General features: G+C 43.7%; 2 protein-coding genes across 6 annotated transcripts in view; both read right to left on the reverse strand.

Moving 5' to 3' along the window:
* Positions 1-1956: 1956 nt before the first annotated feature.
* On the reverse strand, positions 1957-7955 carry rpl32 (ribosomal protein L32). Of its 4 annotated transcripts, none has more exons than XM_048606472.1 (4): positions 7830-7955; positions 6047-6150; positions 5094-5275; positions 1957-2136 (listed from the first exon to the last, which is right to left on the reverse strand). In XM_048606472.1, exons 2-4 carry the CDS (start codon positions 6140-6142, stop codon positions 2007-2009), a joined length of 408 nt encoding a protein of 135 aa, XP_048462429.1. In that variant the 5' UTR covers positions 6143-6150; positions 7830-7955; the 3' UTR covers positions 1957-2006. The 4 variants fall into 4 exon arrangements, with proteins under 4 accessions (XP_048462429.1, XP_020379879.1, XP_048462431.1 ...); XM_020524290.2 differs by having other exon boundaries at positions 6047-6147; positions 7830-7952; XM_048606474.1 differs by having other exon boundaries at positions 7761-7877.
* A 2154-nt stretch (positions 7956-10109) lies between these two features.
* abhd14a (abhydrolase domain containing 14A) overlaps positions 10110-24012 on the reverse strand; it is a 19785-nt gene continuing 5882 nt past the window's right edge. For both annotated transcript variants that reach the window (XM_048606477.1, XM_048606476.1), the window contains exons 2-5: positions 23341-23626; positions 21757-21872; positions 15774-16009; positions 10110-11338 (exon numbers count right to left, since the gene is read on the reverse strand). In XM_048606477.1, coding sequence (XP_048462434.1) covers positions 11159-11338; positions 15774-16009; positions 21757-21872; positions 23341-23603 — 795 coding nt within the window. In that variant the 5' untranslated portion in view covers positions 23604-23626 and the 3' untranslated portion in view covers positions 10110-11158. The remainder of the gene's footprint in view (positions 11339-15773; positions 16010-21756; positions 21873-23340; positions 23627-24012) is intronic.

Genomic DNA, 24012 nt, shown 5'->3' on the forward strand with positions numbered 1-24012 from the left:
CCCTATCCCTGTACACCATTTCTACCCAAATAAACATCCAATGCCCAATTGAATGCATCAATTGAACCTGCCTCTTCCACATTTCCAACTAGTGTATTCCACACCCTCACTACTCGCTGTGTGAAGAATTTTTCTCACATCTCCCTTGTTTCTTTTAAATCCAAGCTTCCTTGCTCTTGTGGATTTTACGAGTGGTACACACATGGCGCAGTGATCCTGGTTAGCACCATCCCTCAATCAACAGGAACTGCAAAGCACTTTCAATAGGGAACACACACACAGCATTCCCACCTTTCAAATTCTGTCAGACTCTCAGCATTCCCACCTTTCAGAGTCTCTCTTTCTCTCACGCGCACACAGCATTCCCACCTTCTGGAGTCTCTCCTTCTCTCACGCGCACACAGCATTCCCACCTTTCAGAGTCTCTCTCTCACGCGCACACAGCATTCGCACCTTTCAGATTCACACAGAATATTTAGGTCACATGTCTATGCTCCAACAACCCAGATTAAAACTCCAGCCTGAGCATCAGCTGCTGCAGTTTCTAATATGCCACATGGAGCTGTGTATGGACTCACTATGGAAACATCCATGAGACTGAGAATGTGGTGAGATAGCTGATGATGAGCTGCTCACACCAGCAGTAAGGACTATACTTGCTGTTTGTTGTTTACATTAACAACTTGGATGTAAATGTACAAGGTATAAATAGTAAGTTTTACAGCCTTGAAAATTAATGGTGTTGTTGATACTGAGAAGGATGGTCTCAGGCCACAGTCTGATGCTGATCAGCTGGTAAATCGGGCAGGCTTTCCCTATCAACACTGTCCACATCCTTCAATCAAATCTCCTCTCAAGGAAACTGGCTGCATCTTCTCCAATCCATCCACACTCCTCACCCCTCAAACCTTGCACGTTTTCTGCTCCCACTCCAATACATCCCATCCTTCTTCATCGCAGCCAAGGTTAGGGTTCAATACAGATCTAATGTAAACAGCTTGCTTTTATATTCAATACCCTTATTAATAAAGCCAACGATATTGCTTCATTAACCTTGGAACAGTGATCCTTGCTATGAAATATTTAGACCAACCATGGTTAAGGGGCCACCCATAGGAAAATATCATAACGCTGGATGGTCGACGTCAATCGGAAATGGGCCTCAAAGTTGGGGATTAAAAAATGTCAGGCAAGATTGTAGCTGAATGGCAGGGTGGCTTTGAAAAGGACAAAGTTCAGGGATGGCTGAGGTACATTCCCATGAGAGATACAATAAGGCAGCCAAGAACTTGAAAAAGGGGGCGTAGGACAGAAAGCAGGTTGGTAAGTGAGAACCTGGGTAAATATAGAATTTTCAAGTGAATGAGGAAATGCTAGGTGAAGTGGATTAGAATAGCAGTTAAACAAAAATTTTAAGTCTTTCATTTTGAAATGGTAAAGAGGAGGAACACAGCTGAGGAACAGTGAGCATAACTCAGGTACGAAATTCAGCAAGAGACCATTGAGATACTAGATGGGTTACGAATAGGTGAAACAGAGGTCTGGCTGTATTCAAGAAGTTGCCAAGTCAGCAAGACCAGGTTAAATGCTTCCTTCATCTGAATACCCAAGGATGCTGGAGACTGTAGGGGCAGTGGCCATAACGTTTCAATCCTCCTTGTACAGTGGCCAACATTACAACCTTATTCAGAGTACAAAGAGAAAGCCAGCAACGAGAGGCCTTTCAGTGCACCATCACAGAACTTTTAGGGACAGCTCAGGACAAAAATGTAGCCGCACTTGGAGAAACGCGGATTAATTAAGGACAAATTTGACTCAGTGATAGTAAAGAGAAGGAAGTAGGAGTGGCTATTTCTCAGACTGGATGCAAGGTGTTTAAGAATCAACCCTGTTCAATGTTTTATAGTGCATATACTTGGGGACTGTGCTGTTTACTGAAAGGAACAGTTCAGAAGATTTTGGCATTTTAAAATTTTATTAAAGAGTTGGAGCTCTGCTAAGACACACTATTCATTCTCTTCACTGCGTAATCTGGCGTTGGGATTGGTGATTTTGATTGCAAGCTGGGCCGCCCTCTCCACAATTGTCTTGCGGTTTTTGGAGGAGACATTGTGAGCAATTTCAGCGCAGTAAGTCCTAGAAGAAAGAACAAACATGTTTGGAGTTGTACACAAATCCACTCATTGGCTGACTTTCTGTTTAACGTCTGGTCCTCAACACTAGCAGATTACCCAGAACATACTTGACTAGAAGGAGCACAGACAGACACCAAACCCTGTTGTCTGTGAGGAATTCCTTCATCACAAACTGAAAGACTGAACCCCTGAACCTCAAGGAGGAAATTCATGAACACCGGTTTGAGGGTGATACCTATGTTGAATGAAGCTTGAGCACAGACCTGGGTGAAGCATTGGACCAAAGATTTGGCAAGAATCACAATTCACTGGGATGCATCATAGGTCTGTAGGTTTGAAAGCGAGCTTTCATTGAATGGAAACAGAGCTGCTTGTCCTGGATGGACACAAGTTTAAGAGGTGGCAGAGTTGGAGGAAGAATGGACAGAATGCAGCATTTAAATTAGGAGGAGTTTTGCAGACGAGAGAAGTTGGTGGCAGTGACCACAGAACCAGTAACCTGAGAAAACAATTTCACAACCAATTAAAAACCCAGAGGGGAAATCAGGATGACTTACTCCACAACAGGTTATGACGATCTGGAAGGCAGTGCCTTGAGGTTTGAATTCCCCAGGCCTACATGGAAAGGCCAACAATCAATTAGAGGTCCAAGGACATGCATTAAGGGCTCAATGGCCCCCGCCTTGCGCTCTACATGTAGATTTGAAATGGCTACAGGCAAATCAGAAGAGCTGAGGAATAGATTGTTTTGCCTGCAGCAACGTGGTGTAGGGATCATTGTAAGAATGGTCTGTGGAATGGCTGGGTAGCTTTGCATCAATCCCCAAATTCATCCCACTCTGTCCCCTTGGCCCTGCATCAATATTAAACTAATCTCACTGCCCTGCTGTCTTTACCCTTTAACCCTGTGTCAATCCACAAACTATCATTTATATAAGTGACTTGGATGTGAATATAGGAGGAATGGTTAGGAAGTTTGCAGACAATACCAAAATTGGTGGTGTAGTGGACAGTGAAGAAGTTATCGCAGCATACAATGGGACCTTGATCAGATGGAATGAGGAATGGCAGGTGCTTATACACTTAATAGTAGGGTCCTGGGGAATGTTCCCAAATAAAGAGATCTTGGGGTATAGGTTCATAATTCCTTGAAGGTGGCATTGCAGTTAGTTAGGGTAGTGAAGGCAGCGTTTGGTATGCTTTCCTTTATTGGACAATGCATTGACAACAGGAGTTGGCATGTCAGGTTGCAGCTGTACAGGGCATTGGTGAGGCCACTTTTGGAATACTACATTCAATTCTGGTCTCCCAGCTACAGGAAAGATGTTGTTAAACTTGAGAGTTCAGAGAAGATTTATGAGGATGTTGCCAGGGTTAGAGCCAAAGGGAGAGGCTGAATAGGCTGGGACATTTTCTCCTGAAGCCTACCAGGCTGAGGGATGACCTTATAGAAGTTTATAAAATGATCTGGGACATGGATAGAGTGAATAGCCAAGGGTAAGAGAGTCTAAAAGTAGAGGGCATAGGTTTAAGGTGAGAAGGGAAAGACTTAAAGGGACCTAAGGGGCAACTTTTTCACACAGAGGGTGGTGCTTGTATGGAATCAGCTGCCAGAGACTGGTTCAATTAAAACATTTAAAAGGAATCTAGATGGGTACATGAATAGTTGAGAGGAATATGGGCCAAATGGTACCAAATTAAATTTAGGATATGTGATCAGCATGGACAAGTTGGACCAAAAGGTCTGTTTCCATGCTTTACAATTCTAACTCTAAAACTCATTCCACTGCCCTGCTCTCTCCCCATAGTCCTCAAAAATCATGTGTTTTGTCAGTGCCACGACTTTGTTTTTAATTACAGTATAATAGGAAGAGAAATTCCTCCAAACCATTCAGATGGGTGTCCCCACGTATCTGATGTCCTTGTCCTTCTAGATGGAAGTGGCCGTGGGTTTGAAGGTGCTGTCTAAGGATGTTTGGTGAATTTCTGCAGTGCACCTTGTAGATAGTACACACTGCTGCTACTGAGCACTTAGCTGTCTGTCACTCACTGCCTATGCTGTTGGCATGCACGTAGTCCGGTTTGACACCCTACTTTTAAGGTATGCCTGGTGCTGCTCCTGAAATAATTCCTCTGCTTTGTCCAATGCCCAGAAGGACAAACAGAGCCTGCATTTAAATTGCCTCTTTTACAACGGCCCACTGTGGGATATAGCAAATGACGTCATTATGAAAGGTTGTTACTGCTGTAACGTAGGAACTGTAACTGCAGACTCTCTCACATGGTTAGCCAACATACACACTGATGAGAATGACCAGACATCTGGTGGTTCACCCTTTCCCATTAGCTGAGGGCAGATGGGGAACATTAATTTACAAGCACAGCGAAATTAATGCCTTGAATGACACTGTCAGAAATGGTGAGGAATTAGATTCAGTCGTTAAGTTTCAAAAAGAGTTAAATCCAGTTGGGTCAAGGAAGTGAGCTGCAGCCCTGAAGGGAAAGGGACTAACCTAATGGCACAGATACATTCAAAGTTAGCTGGGATAGTCCTGGATTACAATACGCATACAGACAGTCCCTGGTTGTGAACAGGTTCTGTTCTGGAGTCCTTCTGTAAGCTGATTTGTACACCGGTTGGAACGCAATGCAATTCAACGTAAAGCAGCGGTTTTTAAATTCAGGAAATGTTTGTATATCGGGTCTTCAAAATTAACCCTCTGTATGGGATTGCATTTGTAATTAGAACGTTGCTAAATCAAGGACCACCTGTACCAGGGTCTGAGAGGGAAATGATTAAAATAAACAAACTGCACACTAGCCACTGTCAGCTCTTTTCCTCTGGCCCAATGATGTGCTGAAGGCATGACCCAGGATTCCCCAATGCTGTTATTTATATGGCCTGAGAGGACAGCACTCAGTCACAATCAATCACTCAGTTTCACAAGGAATCCTTACTTGTTGCTCATCATTAGGACCTCCAGCTCCTTGACGTTGTGCACCAGGAATTTCTTGAAGCCAGAGGGCAGCATGTGTTTGGTTTTCTTGTTGCTGCCATATCCAATGTTAGGCATGAGGATTTGACCCTTAAACCTCCTGCGCACCCTGTTATCAATGCCTCTGGGTTTACGCCAATTACGCTGTTAAAGGAAAGAACAAATTTTAAACGGAAAAGCATACCACACACCCATCTACATTGGGCAAGTATGAAAGCCTCAGACAGTGCTCCAGGTCAGACACGGCAGCTCACCTAGTCACCTTTCTAAAGGAAAGGTGTTATTAAACTGCAAAGGGTACAGAAAAGATTTACAAGGATGGTGCCGGGACTTGAGGGTTTGAGTTATACGGAGAGGTTGGGAATTTTTTTCCCCTGAAGCATCAGAGGCTGAGGGGTGGCCTTATAGAGGCTTATAAAACCACGAGGGGCATGAACAGGGTAAACAGTCAAGGTCTTTTCCCCTGGGTGGGGGGAGTCCAAAACTAGAGGGCATAGGTTTAAGGAGAGAGGGGAAAGATTTAAAAGGGACCTGAGGAGTAACTTTTTAACACAGAGGGTTGGGCATGTTTGGAATGAGCTGCCAGTAGAAGTGGAGGAGGCTGGTACAATTACAACTTTTAAAAGGCATCTGCAAAAGTATAAGAATAGGAAAGGTTTAAGAGGGATGTGAGCCAAATGGGAGTAGATCAGATTGGGCTGTCTGATCAGCACGGACGAGTTGGACTGAAGGGTCTGTTTCCATGCTGTATAACACTGTGCCCTCTCCCATCATGAAACAGGCTTCCAGTCAATCAAGCAAATGTCCGAGCTGGTGTCACGAATGTGCAAGAATGATTAGGTTTACAAATGGCTACAAGCACATCATCACCAAATACTACCAACAGATCGAGAGAGAAAGGAATGAGAAGCTTACCGCGATCTTCACATAGCGATCGGACTGATGACGAATGAACTTCTTGCTGCGTTTCTTCACAATTTTAGGCTTGGTGAGTGGTCTTAGAGCTGCCATGCTTCCTGCTGAGACAAACCATTCTAGTTACTGTCACAATCACCAGCTGCAACTAAACTGTGCTCTAACTGACACACTCGTATCCAACTACCAGAACACACTGCTGGTGTGGATAGTTTCAGGACAGTCCCAACAAACCAGCCTGCGAATATAGTTTGTTACTCAACTGTGGAGGGTACCACTGACCTAATTCTGTGAACTGGAATACAAGTAGGTCACATGGCCCGCAAGCCTGCTCCACCATTCAAATAAGATCTGATTGTAACTGCTCATCCACACTCCCTCCTGATAACCTTTCAACCTCTTGCTCATCTGTCCAATCCTGCCTTCAAAATATTCAAAGACTCTGAGGCTTCCCCGCCTTTTCAAGAAAGGATTTTTGACCCTCAAGAGGAAAAAAATTCTCTTCAACCTTCTCTCAAATGGATAATCTGTTTTGAAACAGTGACCCTTCGCCCTAGATTCCCTTCTAGACTTCCTACAGGTTAGTTGATACTGTTAATACCTGCACCTCCCAGATACTGTCTACCTCCATTCCCACTTTCCTCCAACCAAATCAAAACAGACGGTCTTTCACCTCCCCATCTCAGCAAATGATCACACTGCTGCACCCTCCCTTTCCTCTCTGATGCACGAATCCTCTGAATAAAAGTGCCTATCGAGCTCAGAGAGTGAACACACACACAGCAATGTTGTAGCCTGGCCCTTCAATTCCCAATTCCAGGACAGCAGTCATTAATTCCAGTTCAACACTGACTCTGTTTGTGAACATCAACAGTTCCAGTTTTTCTGCTTCAGTAAATTGCTTTGCTTTGGATACAAAACAGTTACATGGCACAAACTACTTTTTTTAAGCATATTGCAGACTGGTCTTCCAGTCTCCAGTTACAGAGGCAAACTAGAACTGGAATGGGTTCCATCTCTGCTTTGCTCTGCCCTCCCAGCCAGACCTGGACGAGCCATGGGAAACTCACCAGGTAAGTGTCAGGCAGCGAGGGTGCACTGTTCAAATCAACAGTCAACGTGTGCCGCTCTGTGGAGCTCAGAACCAGCAAAGCATCATCTAAAAAGACAGCCCCATCTCTCTTGGCTGACCCAGGAACAGTTTAAAACCAGGAAAGGTGACTGAAGTGGGGGGGGTGGTAAGCAGTAATCAATACTGAAAGTATAGGCTCAGGATAGAGTAAGATTGATTAACCGTGCCCCTAGAGCTCAGAGTGGAGAGCACTGGTCTCTGTGTGAGCTGGACAGACACCATTCCAGAGTGTACAGCCAACACAATACCTGGGGACAATCGTTTGGAGAGTGGCTGGATTTGGATGGAGGGACCTTCACATGAGGTGGTGCAGTTAGTTACAGGGAGGCAATGCAACAATGTTGTTAAAGTAGGGAGGGGGAAGGGAAGTGGGGGTGACCATCCACGGAGCCAGGCTGCCCTCAGACATCCACACATACCGCCCTACAAAACTGACACCTTCTGTGTCCCTCTTTAAACAACACCGAGCATTCCCCATCCACCAGGCCCCAGCCTGGGCTCCGGGCCCTCTCACTGCCTGCAGCCTCCGGGCTGTGCTTCAATGGCGCGGAGATATCCACCCTCCCGGCCGGGGGAACACACCAAGAGTCGTTTTGCAAGCATCCCGGGGCGGATGGCGCTAGATGGAGGCGGATGGCAGACGGGCCTCACCTGAGAGAGCGCGGCGCCACCTCGGTGCTGGGAACCGGAAGAGAAAGGACAGCGCGCAGGAGCCTGCCGGGAGATAGAGGTCCGGCGGAAGTGACGTCGCCGCCCGCCGGTGTTACCACGGAAACGGATTCCCGGATGTAGATCAGGGAGAAGGAGCCTACCCCACAAACACATGTCCAACCTCCATCATTCACGGGCTCGCCACCATCCCGCTCCGTGCATATAGACTCACCCCCATCCTGGGGCTGAGGCTAGAGGTGAGGGCAGGGTTCTGGCATTCAGTGGCCAGCCCGTTGCCCCACTCCTGCCTTCAATTGGCCCAGTTTAGGGCAGGTAATCAGGCCTATAGTGAGTTGAGGCTCTGACTTGACATGTAATTGACTACACAAGGGCCTTAAGTGGTGACAGGTCGGTGGACATTTCCATCCAGAATCCATTGTAACATGGCAGGAAGGGGTTGAGTTTCTCTCCAGTGCCAATTCACCCCCAGAGAAGGGGAAAATCATGCCCTTAATGTCTTCCAACCAAAGTGTAGCATGGCACACTTATCACCATTGAAGTTCATTTGCCAATTTCATGCCCATTTTCCAGGTACCTGTAGACTTGTAGAGTCATACAGCATGGAAACAGACCTTTCAGTCCAACTAGTCCACATCGACCACATTCCCAAACCAAACTAGTCCCACTTGCTTGCGTTTAGCCCGTGTCCCTTCAAACTTTTCCAATTCATGTACTTATACGAATATCTTTTAAATGTTGTAACTGTACCTGCATCCACCACTTCCTCTGACAGTTCAGTTCACATGTGAAATACTCTCTGTGTAAAAAAAATTGCCCATGTCCTTTTAAAATCTTTCTCCTCTCATCTTAAAAATATACCCCTTCGGTTTTGAACTTCACCATCCAAGGGAAAAGACCCTTGTTATTCAACTTATCTATACTCCTTATGATTTTATAAACCTCCATAAGGTCACTCCTCAACATCCTACACTCCAGTGAAATGTACCTCGTAAATGTTCGTCTCCATTAATTCCAAAATCTGATTTTACTCTCTTTGAAAATTTTGAGAATGTGCTTCCGATACCAATGTCCAATTGATTTTTGGAAGTCGTGAATCAGAGTAGTTCTAATCCCTGTTTGAACAAGTTCTGAGAGGAGGAGAATTTCATGAACTCATTCTAAAAACATGGCCTGAAAGGGTGGTAGAAACAGGTTCAATAGTTGCCCCGCTAATCACAGCACAGAATGAGGCAGTTCGGCCCGTTGTGACCATGTCAGCTCTCAGGCCCATTCACCGCCCCCAAAATGCTGCAAATCTTTTCAGACCCGGATCCAAATCTCTCTTGAATGCTTGAGTTGTGACTGCCTCCACTACCCTCTCAACCATTCTTGAAACATTAGCTTAGTTTTTGACTCCACAGACACTGCTGAAGTATTTCCAGCACTTATTCTGAATGCCAGCATCTGACAGTATTGTGTTCGAGTGTTTCTGAAGTGGGAAAATGTGGGGAAAATGGTCATCATTGGCCTCACAAACAACATTTTGATGATGACTGATTAATCTGTTTTAGTGAATGTCAATTGAGGGGCAAGTATTGGCCCAGACACTGGAGAAGAACTCCCTGCTCGATTTTCAGTAATACCAAGGGGCCTCCTGTGTGTGCCTCAGGGGGCCCTGGACAGGATTTCATTTTAACATTCTGTCTGAAAGAGAGAGCACTGTCTCTCTGCAAAATCTGACCTCAATGTGTCTCGGTGTCAGCCTCTGTGTGATAACCCTGCTCTGAAGGAACTATTGTGGTGCAGGGTCATACAGATCTGGGAGACAAAGGATGATTGCTTGGTGAGACCCAGATCCATGACAGTCAGGATGGGAGGGGCCAGGTATAATGCCTCACTTGGCAGCTGCAGTGACAACAAGAAAGGGACAATGCGCCATTTTCACAGCAAGAGCAAGTTCACTTTGGTCTGCTCTACATTACAGCTGTCACATATATGCAGGGGACAAAACTTAAAGACTGCCACTTTTTTGTTGGGAACATCCATTGAGGAATCTGGAAGAATAGTGGGCAAATGAGGTTGAGGTACAGATCAAGCACATGATCTAATTGAAGAGGGAAACCGACTCATGGGCATAGCTTACTTGTGTTCCAAAAAGAGACACTGATTTTCTCTAAGCAGTAATGTATTTTTTCTTTTACAAACGAACAAACGGTCAAATAATTAGTTGGCTTCAAAATTAATTTTTGTTCAACAACCAGAAATAGCACAAGACCAGTCTGTCTTTCAGCTTAATACATTTTCTGAAACTTATCAACGCTTTATTTTGAAATAAGGTATAGCTGATTGTTACTATGAAGAAATTCAATAGGCCAAAAAGTCAAACCATAGCCAGCTCTCAGTATCAAGGCTCTGAGTCGAAGTATCAGGTCCAAGAGGCTGGGGTTTTCAACAACAAACTTTATGTCAAGGTCGTTTCCCAGTGAAGTGTTAAAACATGACAGACATGTGAAATCTGTACTCAGTCTGAAATATGTTTCAACTCTTACTTGAAATACAAGAATGTTGTTAAGGAGAAGTAAGTACATGGCAGATTAATATCAGTTCAAAAAGGAGATCAGTTTGTGGGTTCAAAGAACAAATGACTACCACTTGATGCTCTAAACATGTAACAGCAGCAGTCAGTATCACAGATTCTCACTTGTAAAAGTTTGCAATGAAAAAGGTGAAGACAACTGGTGGATTTTAAGAGTACTTGAATGGCCTAATTTCTTTAAACAGGTTATAAAATAAATTCCCCTATTATGAGACAGAATTACTCTTTTAGAAAGCAGTTGGAAAAAGGAACAATGGAGGAGGTTGGACCTACATTTGGCATTTTTATTGTGTTCCAGGTTACACTCAGCTCAGCAAGCAGAAGCTAAGGCCAGAGCCTTGGTCCTTTCTGTTTTATGAGGTTTAGTCCCACAGTGAGAGTTCAGATACCTCAACTTTGGCCAACCTCAACTGGACCTGGAATGTCCCAGGTCCATACAGGGACTTTTACCCAATCAGCCCGAAACTGAACTAAATTTTTTTCTTCAAAACTATGCTTTTCAATTTATGAGAATTTTTCACATTTTAATTAATATTTACTGGAACTTCACGGAGAGGAAATTGCTTTTGAACAAATCTGAAATAGTTACAGTTTTAGTTCCTCCTGTTGCAGAGTGTGACTCCTGGAAATTAATAACTACAATTGCTGATGAAGCTGGTTTGGTGGTGGTCTCAACTATCTGGCAAGTACTGTACCGAGTGCACAGTGACATCAGTGGTATAAACACTCCAAGCTAAAATTTAGTTAGAAAGTCCAGTAAAGTCTTATGGAACAAATGTGGCTCATCAAGATAACAGGCGTGACGTGCTGTTGGGATCTTGAAGACAGAGTGATGGGGAAGGTGTTTTAAGTTTTGCAGGGACCTTACACCCAGATTGGTGTCCAATTCTCCAAAAACAATCAGGGTCGGGGTCTGCAAAGAGAAGCACAGATTTAGTTCCCAGTGCGAAACAGTACCACCTCTGCCAACGTGACCTGACTGAGGCACATAGAGAGAGAAAACAAAAATCATCATTCACAAGATCAGCACATACCAAAGTACTTTGCAGTGAATAAAACATTTTAGAGGTGCAGTCCCTGTTGTAAAGAAGGTATCATGGCAGTCAATTTGCACTCAGCAAGATCCAGCAAGGGGCAGCACGGTGGCTCAGTGGTTAGCACTGCTGCCTCACAGTGCCAGGGACCCTGGTTCGATTCCAACCTTGGGCGACTGTCTGTGTGGAGTTTGCACATTCTCCCTGCATCTGCGTGGGTTTCCTCCCACAGACCAAAGATGTGTTAGCTAGGTGGATTGGCTGTGCTAAATTGCCCACAGTGCCCAGAGATGTTTAGGTTAGGTGGATTAGACATGGGAAATACAGGGTTAGGGGGATGGGTCTGGTTGGGATGCTCTTTGGAGAGGCAGTGTGGACTTGTTAGGCCAAATGGCCTCTTTCCATACTGTAGGGATTCTATGATCCCATAAATGGTACACATGAATGACCAAATAATCTGAAGTAAATTGACTTCCTGATGCCAGAGATGTGGTCCCAGAGAGGACAACACCGATCTAGAATCTCCACTGCAGAGGTCCATTTTGGAGTGAGCATTTCTGAATAACCAATCACAACAGCCTTAAAGGGTAAATAAAAAACCGAAAGAACTGCGGCTGCTATAAATCAGGAACAAAAACAGAAGTTGCTGGAAAAGCTCAGCAGGTCTGGCAGCAGCTGTGAAGGAAAAAAAACAGAGTTAACGTTTCGGGTCAGTTCTGAGGAAGGGTTACCGGACCCAAAACGTTAACTCTTGTCTTTTCCTTCACAGTCTTAAAGGGCATTCTGCTGAACAGGAGCGAACATTGTATGTGTTGTATAACGAAATTAGAACCCTGGAGCAACTCTGATGATGTTATGGAGATGCATCTCACTAGGTATAAAAAGCACAATGTGGGCAGGGTTCAAACTTTAGACAGACTAGAAGGATCATTCTAGAAGACACACAAGGGGGAGACTCTTGGAAGGAATACAGAGTGTATCAACATGAATATACAATAAGACCTTACTTAATCTAACTGCAAGTCAGAGCTTGGTATTCTTCGACAACCATGTACAGCAGTATTTTGTATTAATGTAAAATAAATAGCTTCAAGCCTGAAAACAGTCATTGACTTTCCCCTCTGCCCAACCAGTAAAAATCCCAAACTCAGTGTGGCATCCACCCACATGATGGAAGAGTAGAAACACCCATGACTGATCTTCTACTATCTTGCCTCCACTAACAGATCTGCCCATTTTACTGTGGATAGACTCTGTCTCAAGCTATTGAAGTCAACTTTACCAAAATCTCAAGTTTTTGCAGTTTTTCATTTCTCTCTTCCAAACACCATGTAGATCTCAATGATACTATGAGCACTATTACAGAAATGTTCATGCACCATGTGGCAGTTAATTAAATCTGGTTTATTACATTACAAAATCTATCTGGCGTCCTGTATTGGCGCAGGGACAATATTGTTGCTGAAAATTACTTTGGACACAGTCAAGGAATTCATGATCTTCCTGCTTATCCCAATCTGTGCGGAAGATATAAGTCCCCCAGTACTTCTTTTTTCTACTTTTAGAATATAGTAAAGCAAAATGCTGTAAAAAGAGAATGTTAGGAGAGCTGTCAAGTTCATGTCCCCTTTGTCAGAAGCCATGATTACAGGTTTTGTTTGAAACACCAGCTGGACACTTCTCCACACAGATACTGTGCCTGAGCTGCTGAATGCTCCCATGATTTTCAATTTCTGTAAGTTCCATTTCCAATGAAAATGACAACAACTTCCGTGCAGACACTGCTTTTAATAAAGCGCAACATTGCAAGCCACTTCACAGGAGTATTACCAAACAAAAACAGAAACCAGGAGAGAGATAACAAGGTGCCAGAAGTTGGCTCAAAAGGTAGGTTTAAAGGAGAGTCTTAAAAGGATGGGAGAGCGAATTCCAGATCTCCAGGCCTACGCAGCTAAAGGCACAGTCACCAGTGGTGGGACTGAGAAAACAAGAGGCCAGAATTGGAGCAGCACAGTGTAGGATGATAGAACTGGAGGAGGTTCCAGACATGTTGGTGGGGGAGGGTAATGAGGGATTCAAAGAAAATTTGAAAATTTTGAAATCAAAAGTGCTGCAAAACCAGGTGAATTGAACTTGGCACGAGGCACAATACGGGCAGTTTTGGATGCTATTTACAGAATTCTCAGGCCGGGGAGTTTTGGAATGGTTGGGGGCCTCAAGGTAACAAAGGCATTGATGAGGGTTCCATGAGCGAAGACAGGTGATAGGACGGAATTGGAAATAGATGCTCCTGGTGATGGAGCAGATATGGGGCTTCACCTCCACTGCCAAAGTTGGAAACAATCTTGGTCACCATCAGACAAGAGCCATGAAAATAATTGACCTGATAAAAGGGCACAGAATTGGAAATGGGGACCGAAAACAGTCTTCCTCAAGTAGTTAATTAGAGGATATTTTTGCCCATCCAGGACTGAAAGTTGGCGCAAGCTGTTTGATTGTTGGGGTGATAGGTGGTGGTGAGATAGTGCTCAATAGTGTCAGCATGTGTGCTGGTGGTTATAGATGCCGAGGGGCAGCATATTGATGAGAACAGATCCTTGGGGGAACACCTGAAGTAACAATGTGGGAACAGGAAGAGGGGCCATTGCAAGTGATTCTCAGCCTATAGTATGGAACTGGGCAAATGAGGTGTCACCAGCTGGATACCGAAGAGGAATTGGAACAGGATGACAATAGTCAACTCTGCTAGAGGTTGCAGCCTGATCAAAAAAAATGAGTAGCAGTTCAGTGGAGTATCTTTGCTTTGCAGGATCATGCTAAGAGCATTGTTGTTTTTCAGACTGGAGGTCTGAAAGTATTGATTGTCACTTATAGAAACAATTTGGATGAGAATGTAGAATGCACATTAGTAAGTTTGTAGATGACACTAAAATTGGTGGTAAAGTGGACAGTGAAGAAGGTTATCTAAGAGTACAATGGGATCTTGATCAGTTGGGTCAATGGGCCTAGAAGTGGCAGATGGAGTTTAATTTAGATAAATGTAAGGTGTTGCCTTTTGGTAAGGCAAATCAGGGCAGGACTCATACACTTAATGGTAGGGCCCTGGGGAGCGTTGTCAAACAGAGAAACCTAAGGGTTCAGGTACATAGTTCCTTGAAAGTGACATCACAGGTAGACAGGGTGGTGAAGGCAGCGTTTGGCACCTTACATTCGTTGGTCAGTGCATTGAGTTACAGGAATTGGGAGGTTGTGTTGCAGCTGTACAGGACATTGGTGAAGCCACTTTTGGAAAATTGTGTACAGTGCTGGTTGCCCTTCTATAGGAAGGGTGTTATTAAATTGGAGAGGATGCAGAAAAGATTTACAAGGATGCTACCAAGAATGGAGGGTTTGAGTCAGAGTGAGAGGCTCAACAGGCTGGGACTTCTTTCCTGGACATAGGAGGTTGAGGGAGGACCATACAGAGGCTTATAAAATCATGACAGCCATAGCTAAGGTGAATAGCCAAGGTCTTTTCCCCAGAGTAGGGGAATTCAAAACTAGAAGGCATAGGTGTAAGGGAACTTGATGGAGCAATCTGTTTTTCCCTCCCAGGCCAGACAGAAGGAAGTGGGTTCAGGAGGGCATGGAGGGATGTGAGCGGATGGTGATTCAAGAAAGTGATCAGAAATGGATTGATGTGATGGAAATAGAGAGACTGTAAGAAAGCACTGTTGAAGCTGTGCTTGTGAGTCAGGGACAGATTAAGAGAGGATTTATATTCAGTGAACTCAGAGGAAAGAGAGGTAATGAGCTGATCTGGAGGTTTAAAATTACTGAAAGGTGAGAAGTTACAAAGACTGGGAGAGGAAAGTAGTGACAATCTCATTTGGATGGACTGGGAAAGGAGAGGTGAGGGGGTGGAAGATGATGATATTCCAGGGGAGCAGGGGGCCACAAGGAGGTCTCAGTTGGTGACTACAGCCAGACCCATCAGTCAGTGTAGATGGGAAGTGTGGTGGGAAGGATAACCAGGCAGGGAGGTTTCAGTGAGGGGAGTGCAGTCATCATTCATCCATCCACCAGGACCCTGTCAAAGCTATGAAATCACCCGCAAGAAGCTCAGGGATGAAGGAGAGCCTTGTTCATGAGTGAAAAGATATTGCCATTACTCAGAAGGCAGCTAAAGTCTGGATGAGTTTGGCTTCTACAGCTCACTTTCATAACTCAGGTAGGATGTAGCCTCCTGGCCACAAAGTACAACCGTTCACCTCAATGACAGGGATGAGAAGGAGATGAGCCCAGAATGACGGAGGATTGAATACAGCAGCTTACCTGGATCTTCTGATACTGGTCAGCATTGTAGAGATTCGTCCCAGTAGGTGCAATGGGGACAAAGCCCTTCAGTCGCTGGGCATGAAACATCAGAAATGGAATGGAGAAGTGACCGCTCATTGAGGGACTGACGATGACTGGTGTCTGCAGTCCCACAGCATTCAGGAAGGCCAGCAGGAAGTCAGCTCTGTCCTTCTCCACCTTATCAATATCCAACAATGGGGTGCTCCCATGTCCTATTGAACAAGACATTCACCAGTCATGGAGTCATATTACACAGAAACAGATCTTTCGGTCTAAGTCATCCATGCCAACCAGACATCCCAATCTGACCTAGTCCAATTTGCCTGCATTTGGCCCAAATTGCTTTAAAACCCTTCCTATTCATGTACCCTTCCAGATGTCTTTTATATGTCATAATTGTACCTGCCTCCAACACTTCCTCTGGCAGCTTGATCCATACATGCACCACCATCTGCGTGAAAAAGTTACCCCTCAGGTCCTTTTCAGATTTTTCCCGTCTCACCTAAACATATGCCCTCCAGTTTTGGACTCCCCCACCCTGGGAAAAACCTTGGCCATTTACCTTCTCCATGCCCTTCATGATTTTATAAACCTCTATAAGGTCATTCCTCAGTCTCCAACACTCCAAGAAAAAAGCCCCAGCCTATTCAGCCTCTTCCTGAACTCAAACCCCAACCCCGCAATCCCAGCATCATCCTTGTAATTCTTCCCTGCACCCTCATCCTTACTATAGAAGGGTGACTAGAACTGTACACAATACTCTAAAAATAGACTCACCAATGTCCTGTCTAGCCACAACATGACATCCCAAATTAATGCTCTGACCAGTGAAGGCAAGCATGCCAAACGCCTTCTTCACAACCCTGTCTACCTGCAACTCCACTTTCAAAGAACTATGCACCTGCACCCCTAAGTCTCTCTGCTCCACAATACTCCCACGCCCCTACCTTTAACTGTGTAATTCCATCAGCCTAAGTAAATGCTGATTTTGACAGGATCAATGCCATCAAACGGAAAGAGGTGAGCCACACTGCTTCACTGGCCCTAGTAAGAAGACCAGAAAAGGTAGGGCTGTGGATGTGTGGATGGGGAAAGCTGTTTGTCTGTATGCGTGTTCGAGTACTTGCTTGCATGGGGAAGCTGAATGCAGAGGAGCTGATTATATGATGTGCATGTGGGGTGGGAAACTATGAAAAGAGGGGCTGATGACACTGAGATAGCAAGAACTGCTGATGCTGGAGTCAGAGACCACACATTGAAGAAGGGTCCTGATCCAAAATATCAACTTTCCTGCTCCTCTGATGCTGTCTGGCCTACTGTGTTCCTGCAGCTCCACACTGAAGACTCTGTGGAGTGCGTGTGCATGGAGTGCGTGTATGTCTGGATGTGTGCGTGTGTGAGTGTGGAGAGAGCGGCTGATGACACTGTGAGGGCCTGTGTACATTGTGTTACTCTGGGACAGAATTGAAGTTGTTTACCATATCTGTGCGCATGTCCCGTTCTAACAGTTTCCTTGAATGGCTGTGTGTCCCTGCTTGTGTTCGTATATCTCTCTGTGTGGGTGATATAAAGTGTGCATTTCATGTATATTGATATTATTCATTTCAATTTGCATGTGGATTTTGGTCTGTGTGTATGAATGGGTTTAATAATTGACTTGTCTGATTTTCTTGAGCCATAATGTTGAACGAGAATGCATCACAGAGTCGAGTGGGGCCCTCATAAAGTGATCAGGTATTTTTTTGTGTAAGATAAGAGTTTTACGATCAGAGGGAGCAAACCTTGAAAGGCATTTGCTTACTTTTGACTTAGAATTATCATGAAGTGATCATTATTCACAGAAGCAAAAACAGAAATTGCTGGAAAAGCTCAGCAAGTCTGGCAGCATCTGTGAAGAAAAAAAATCAGAGTTAACGTTTCGGGCCTGGTGACTCTTCCTCAGAACTGGGGAAGAGTTACCGGACCTGGAACATTAATCCTGAATTTTTCTTCACAGATGCTGCTAGACCTGCTGAGCTTTTCCAGCAACTTCTGTTTTTGTTCCTGATTTACAGCATCCGCAGTTCTTTCGGTTTTTATTATTCACAGAAGACCTGCTGGGGTCAGATGTGAGAATAATTTCTCCTGGAGAAATGACTTGGTTCAGAATAGTTAGGAAATAGGTAACCTCGGTGTACGGTTTTTAAGTTTGGAAAATCCAGATCAGATATGTTTGGTTCAAACTCTGAAGGGGTCATTTGAAATGGGCAAAGTTTATGCTCAGTTGTATGAATAATCAACAAGGTCACTCCAATCTTGCAAGACTGAAATTTGAAAGTGACAGTAAAGTCAAACCTAATTATGTGATTTAGAAGAGAAACTCTGCTATATTGTGGTTGTGTTGAGAATAGATGGAATTTTATTTCGATATATGTTCCTTTGTGTAATAAACTGTTTTGTTAAAATCAAATCTGCAGCATTGCAAGCTTATGTTTCAGTGAGAGATCACCTCGTTAAATTTTTTAAAATATGTTGCATCAAGCTAGATTTCAGGTTGGAATCTGACGTGTGTCATTGTGTCTCTGTGAGAGAGAGCATAAGAACGTCAGTATGAGAACGAAGTGTGTCTCAGTTATGTGTGTCCGTCTGTTTGTGTACATGTGGGAGGGTTTTACTTTGTCACCAGCGAATATGGAGAGCTTGGCTGAAACCTACACGAAAGACAAAATAACATTTTAACAAGCACTTAAAAAGATTTTTGTCTGTGTTAAGTTGATCTTTCATTGGTAAAGTTCAATAATTACATACTGAAAGTTCCTTGCTTTTCATTGCAGTTTCATTTTTTCTCGTGTCACTGTCACTGTTCTTTTTAAGTGTTCAGGTGGAAGTCACATTTGAAAACAGTTTGGGAAGTGCTCGTTTACAGGGAATATAGGAAGAGCCATTCAGGTCCTTGTCATCTCATTTGATCATGGCTAATGTGTATTTCAATTCCATTTTTATGCTTTTGCTCCATATGCTATGATATCCTTAACCAAAACAAATCCACACAGAATGGGATCAGTTTGAAATTTCAATTCACTCTCAACAGTGTGTTTGGGGGCTGGGGAGCTCACACATGTACACTACCCAAGTGAGGAAAAGCACTTTGTAGCTGACAGCCCTGAATAATCTCGCTCTAATTCAAAAAGGTTAGGTTTCCTTGTTCTGGACTGAGCTACACAGGAAATACCTGCTCTCTATCTAAACTCTCGTTTCCTGCAGGGCAACAGAAGATGGCAGATTTCCTTCCCTAAACGACGTTAGTAAACCAGATAGGTTTTTATGACTATTGGTGATGGTTCATAGTCACCATCACTTTCAATTCCAGAGTTTATTAATCTCCCTCCTCTCACGTCAGTGACAAAAAAAAAGTCAACATGAGTTTCTGACTTGACCATTAGTGAACCAGATGGGTTTTTACAAGAATCCAGTAGTTTCATGGTGACCAATACTGAGAGCACCTTTCTATTACCAGTTCACTTTTAAATTCCCCAGGTGATGCAGTACAATTTGAGTTCAGTCTGCCTGGAGACTGGTCCCTGGAACTATTTTCATATTCCTCTTCTGAACACACTTCAACGTGTTAACATTCTTCTGATAGTGTGGTACCTCAGAACTGTGTACTGTACTCCAGCTGAGATCTAACCACTGTTTTATACCAATTCATGGTTACTTCCCTACTCATACTCTCTGACCCTATTAATGCAGCCTTGAAAATTGTATGTTTTATTAAAGTATACAAGTGAGAGTTTATCCATTTCAGTTGAGAAAGCAGAGGGTCAGAGTATTATTTAAATGGTGACAGACCGAGAAATGTTGATTTACAAAGGAACCTGCTATGTTTTAACACCAGTCACTGAAAGCAAGCATCATGGTGTGTAGCAAGCAGAAAGGATGGCAAATGGTATATTAGCCTCTACTCCAAGAGAGTTTGAGTACAGGAGCAAAGAAGTCTTACTGAAGCTGTACAGGGCCCTGCTGAGACCACTAATGAAGCATCATGTGCGGTGTTTAATTTCCTTACCCAAGTATTGCATACATTTTTGTTTTCCTTACCAAAGAAAAGACGTTTCTCTCTGTCCTGCCCACAGTATGCACATATACCCCCCGGTCTTCTTGCTCCTGCACACCTTTTTGAATAGTACCTTTCAATTTCTACTGTCTCACCATGTTCTTCATACCAAACAACTCATACTTCTTTGCCTTGAACTTCTTCTGCCTACTCCACCTCCCTGAAGATCTCTCAGGTAATAATGCTACCTTCTCATGTAATTGAAGACTCCCACCAGATTACTGTGCAGATTGAAGACAATGATGACGGTGATTTACCTGTTGTATTTGGCCTGCATTGTTTCTGAATGCACCATTCACTGATAATTTTATGTCCTTAATAAGTATGTGGTACTTGAAGGGAAAGGAGTGAGCACCAGGACTGAAGCCAGACGAAAGGTCTAAAACCACATAAGGCCAGCATTTCCTGTCTGTCCAATGGGTACAACACAGTGAATACGTCACACAGGTCCTCCTCAGTTGAGGGCCCATTCAGTGTTGAGTCAGCTCATGTTCGCCTCACTCTAACCAGTGACCCTGACTAGTTCAAAAAAACCTCAAAAGGTTTAAACTTGTTGGCCCTTTTTTTCTCTCAATTTGTAAAAAACAAAAAAAAAAGTGCTTTTGATTGAATGTCAGAGCTCAGACTTCTGCTTCTCATTTTACATCAAAACCAAATCTCCCTCCTTGGTAAAATGCAACAAGTCCAGCTGTGTCCTTCAGTTGGTGTCCACACACATGGAGGTTTCTGTATGATTCACAATGACAAACAGTGCTTCTGTTCCTAATCCAGTCTGACTTGAAGTACAGAGTTACAATTTGGATATTGTTTCCCAGTCTAAAACCAGGGCCACATTTTGTTCAGTGATGACCATAGGCATCCTCCATCCATATTCATTGTCTAAATCCCAAAGAAATGATGAGCTTGATTTAATCAAAGATTCTTTTCTGATTTTGCAGATTGACATGTCAGACAATAGGCACACTACAGTTCTTGGTTTGCAGGAGTTAGAAATCAATGCAAGGTTCAGCAGTTAGTCAGCAAACCTGAACAGGGAGTAGCTAAAATAACACAGGAAATCAGCTCATAGAATTCCAGGTGTTCATTTCCAGGAATGTTTCACATAGTATCCAATAAAATATCTTACTGAAGCACGGAAACATACAAAATAGGAGTAGACCATTCAGCCCATCACCATATGCTGCTCTCTCTCCATACACCCTGAAGCCTTCCATGTTTAGATTCTAATTTATACTTTGAATATATTCAGTGACTTGGCCTCCACAGCCCTGTGGAGGAGAATTCTGCACGTCGACTAGCCTGTGAAGAAATTTCTCCCTATCTCAGTCCATAAAGGCCTACCACATTTCCTGAGACCATGAGCCCTTAGTGTGGATCCCCAGGGCAGGGGAAACATGCATTCAGTCTATCCAGCCTGTCAGAATTTTCAACGAGATCCCCAGTCAGCCTGTCATTGCTCATACGACAGACCTACTATCCCAGGAATCAGGCTGGTTAACCCACTTATGATAAGTACATTTTTTCTGAAGTAATACTTCAGACATGGTCTCAACAAGGACCCATTCGGCTGCACTCAGATGTTTTTGCTCCTATCCGCAAACCTTCTTGCAAAGCAGGCAAACATGACATACCACTTGCCATCCTAACTGCTTGCTGCACCTTCGTGCTTGCTTTCACTGCGTAGTGTACAAACACACCCAGGTCTCTTTGCACACCAACATTTCTCAATCTATCACCACTTAAATAATACTCTAGTGGATAACTTTACCTTTATCCATATTATCTGCCACACCTTTGGCCTCATACAGTAAAAAGCTTCTGCACCAGACATTCAGGTTCGAAAACTGACTGTTTGAAACGCCTTACCTGGTAAGTCCACTGCCACAGCTCTGTATCCTTTTTCAGCAAGCAGACTGAGCGTTCCTAGACTCTCCCAGGTCTTTGAGTCGAAGGCCTGTCCGTGTAGCAGTAGGACCTCCAAGCTAAATAACAGAAATGACAGGGGGCACCACTGAAATATAACATCAGAGGAGAAAGGATGTAATGCACAACTGTTAAAAGTTTAATTCACTTGAGAAAGATACTGTTCAAGCAGGAGTTCTGAACTGGATGAAGTGACTGGAAGGATGTATCTATTAAACATTAGGGGCATTTACGTCTTGCTGTCTGAACCTATTAAGGTTGTTCAGTTACAGGCCTTCATGATGGGCTTCACGATTGTGACTGTTCTCAGTTGAACCGAAGAGCAGGACGAGAATGTTTGAAATGCCCTATTGTCTAAAAGCAAGTGTAAGGTTGACTGTCACGAAAAACTCTTCTGGCTCACCAATGTCCTTTAGGAAAAAAAATCTGCCAACTTACCTGGTATGGCCTACACGTGACTCTGGACCCACAGTAATACGGCTGACTCCCAGCTGCCCTCTGAAATGACTAAAGCCACTCAGTTTAAGGACAATTTGGAATGGATAATAAATGCCAGCCTTACTAGCAACACCCACATCACACACAAGAAAAAAAATAAATTCCTAACTTGTTCTGACTCTAGGAACCAAGCCTGCAAGTACCTTTCCAAGCCACTCACTATCCTGACTTTGAATTATATCTCCATTCCTTCACTGTCTCTGGGTCAAAATCCTGGAATTTCCTCCCTAATGGCATTGGTGGGTGTACCCTCACTAAACAGACTGCAGAAGTACAAGAAGGCATCTTCTCGAGTACACCTAGGGATGGGCAATAAAATGCTGGCCCAGCCAATGGCATTCCCTTCCCATGAATGATTTTTTTTAAAAAAACCCATATGAACATACGAGTTAAGAGCAAGAGGAGGCCATTCATTCCCTCGATCTTGCTCTGTCATTAAGATCACGGCAGAAGAGCCTGTTACCTATCAGCAAAAAACTGAACAGAGAAATCTCAAACAGTTATGGGACAAGACCTAAAAATCAAAGACATAATCAAAACTTGAGGGTGGCGTCTATGAGCCCTAAATCAAAAGAAGGAAGTTTGAGAAGAGAAAACCTTTAGCCATGTACAAAGCCAAGACGTAAACAGCCTTGTTTCTACAAATTAAGGTAAGTGTGCTGTCAATGAATGTAACTGAGCAGGAACAAAAGCCATTCAGCCCCTCGAGCCTGTGCCACCATTCAATGAGGTTATGACCAATTGTGGCCTAACTCCATATAACTGGCCCTCCCTGAATACCTTTGCAAAACAAAAATGTATCTATCTCAGAATTAAAATTAACAACTGGTCTGGCATCACTGCATTTGTGGAGAGAGTTGTGAACCTCTACCACCCTTTGTGTGTAGAACTGCTCCCTTCTATCTCTCCTGAACAGCCTGGCCTTAATTCCACCTGGTCCTAGAATCCCCAGTTTCCTCATAAGCAGTATCATGTGGTGCAGACTCTTACTTGGTGATTGAATGCACCTATTTTCTTGATCTCATTTACCTTGGCTGTTGGCTTTCTCCGCTCTTCTGTGGAGGTAGAGTTTCCCGGTAGAAAACGTCTATTAGATTTGAGGATTTCTGCACAGTGACATTGACAGTGACAGTGAGCTGGTTAGCGCTGGCCATACTGATTGTCTGAAGTGGCCCCAATGACCTGGTGCTGTCTGGCAAGGTGTTGGGAAGCAAGTAATAGATGACAAGTGTCACACCAGCTACAAGCAGGAAGGCCAGCAGTCTGGATCGATTAAAGGAACAAGTGTGCATATTCCTCCTCGACACAGAAAAATCTGTTAATGACAAAGAAATGTCAAATAACCCAATGACAGAGAGGTTGGAAACACTGCCATCATTAAAGCATTTTCTGTAAATGAACTATATTTCACCCTATCAGATTATAGCCCCAGCTTTACTCAATAGTTGGACTATTGTATCTCAGCCTGGTCTGTAGGTAAGTCCTATCATCTCACATGCTTGCGGTTGTGGTACATGACTCTGTTATCAAGGACTGGAAATTATTAATGTTAAAGTATTACGAGTGATAAACCTCCAGGAGCATGTGGTTTTCACCAAGGATCGTAAAGAAAGAGGTGAGGAAATTAGAGACGTTTTAAAGCGCTCTTGATTTAAGAATCATCCCTTTATATTGGAAACATGTAAATGTAATTGTATCATT

This window comes from Rhincodon typus, chromosome 16, assembly GCF_021869965.1.
Source record: "Rhincodon typus isolate 14 chromosome 16, sRhiTyp1.1, whole genome shotgun sequence".
Classification (NCBI taxonomy): Eukaryota; Metazoa; Chordata; class Chondrichthyes; order Orectolobiformes; family Rhincodontidae; genus Rhincodon; species Rhincodon typus.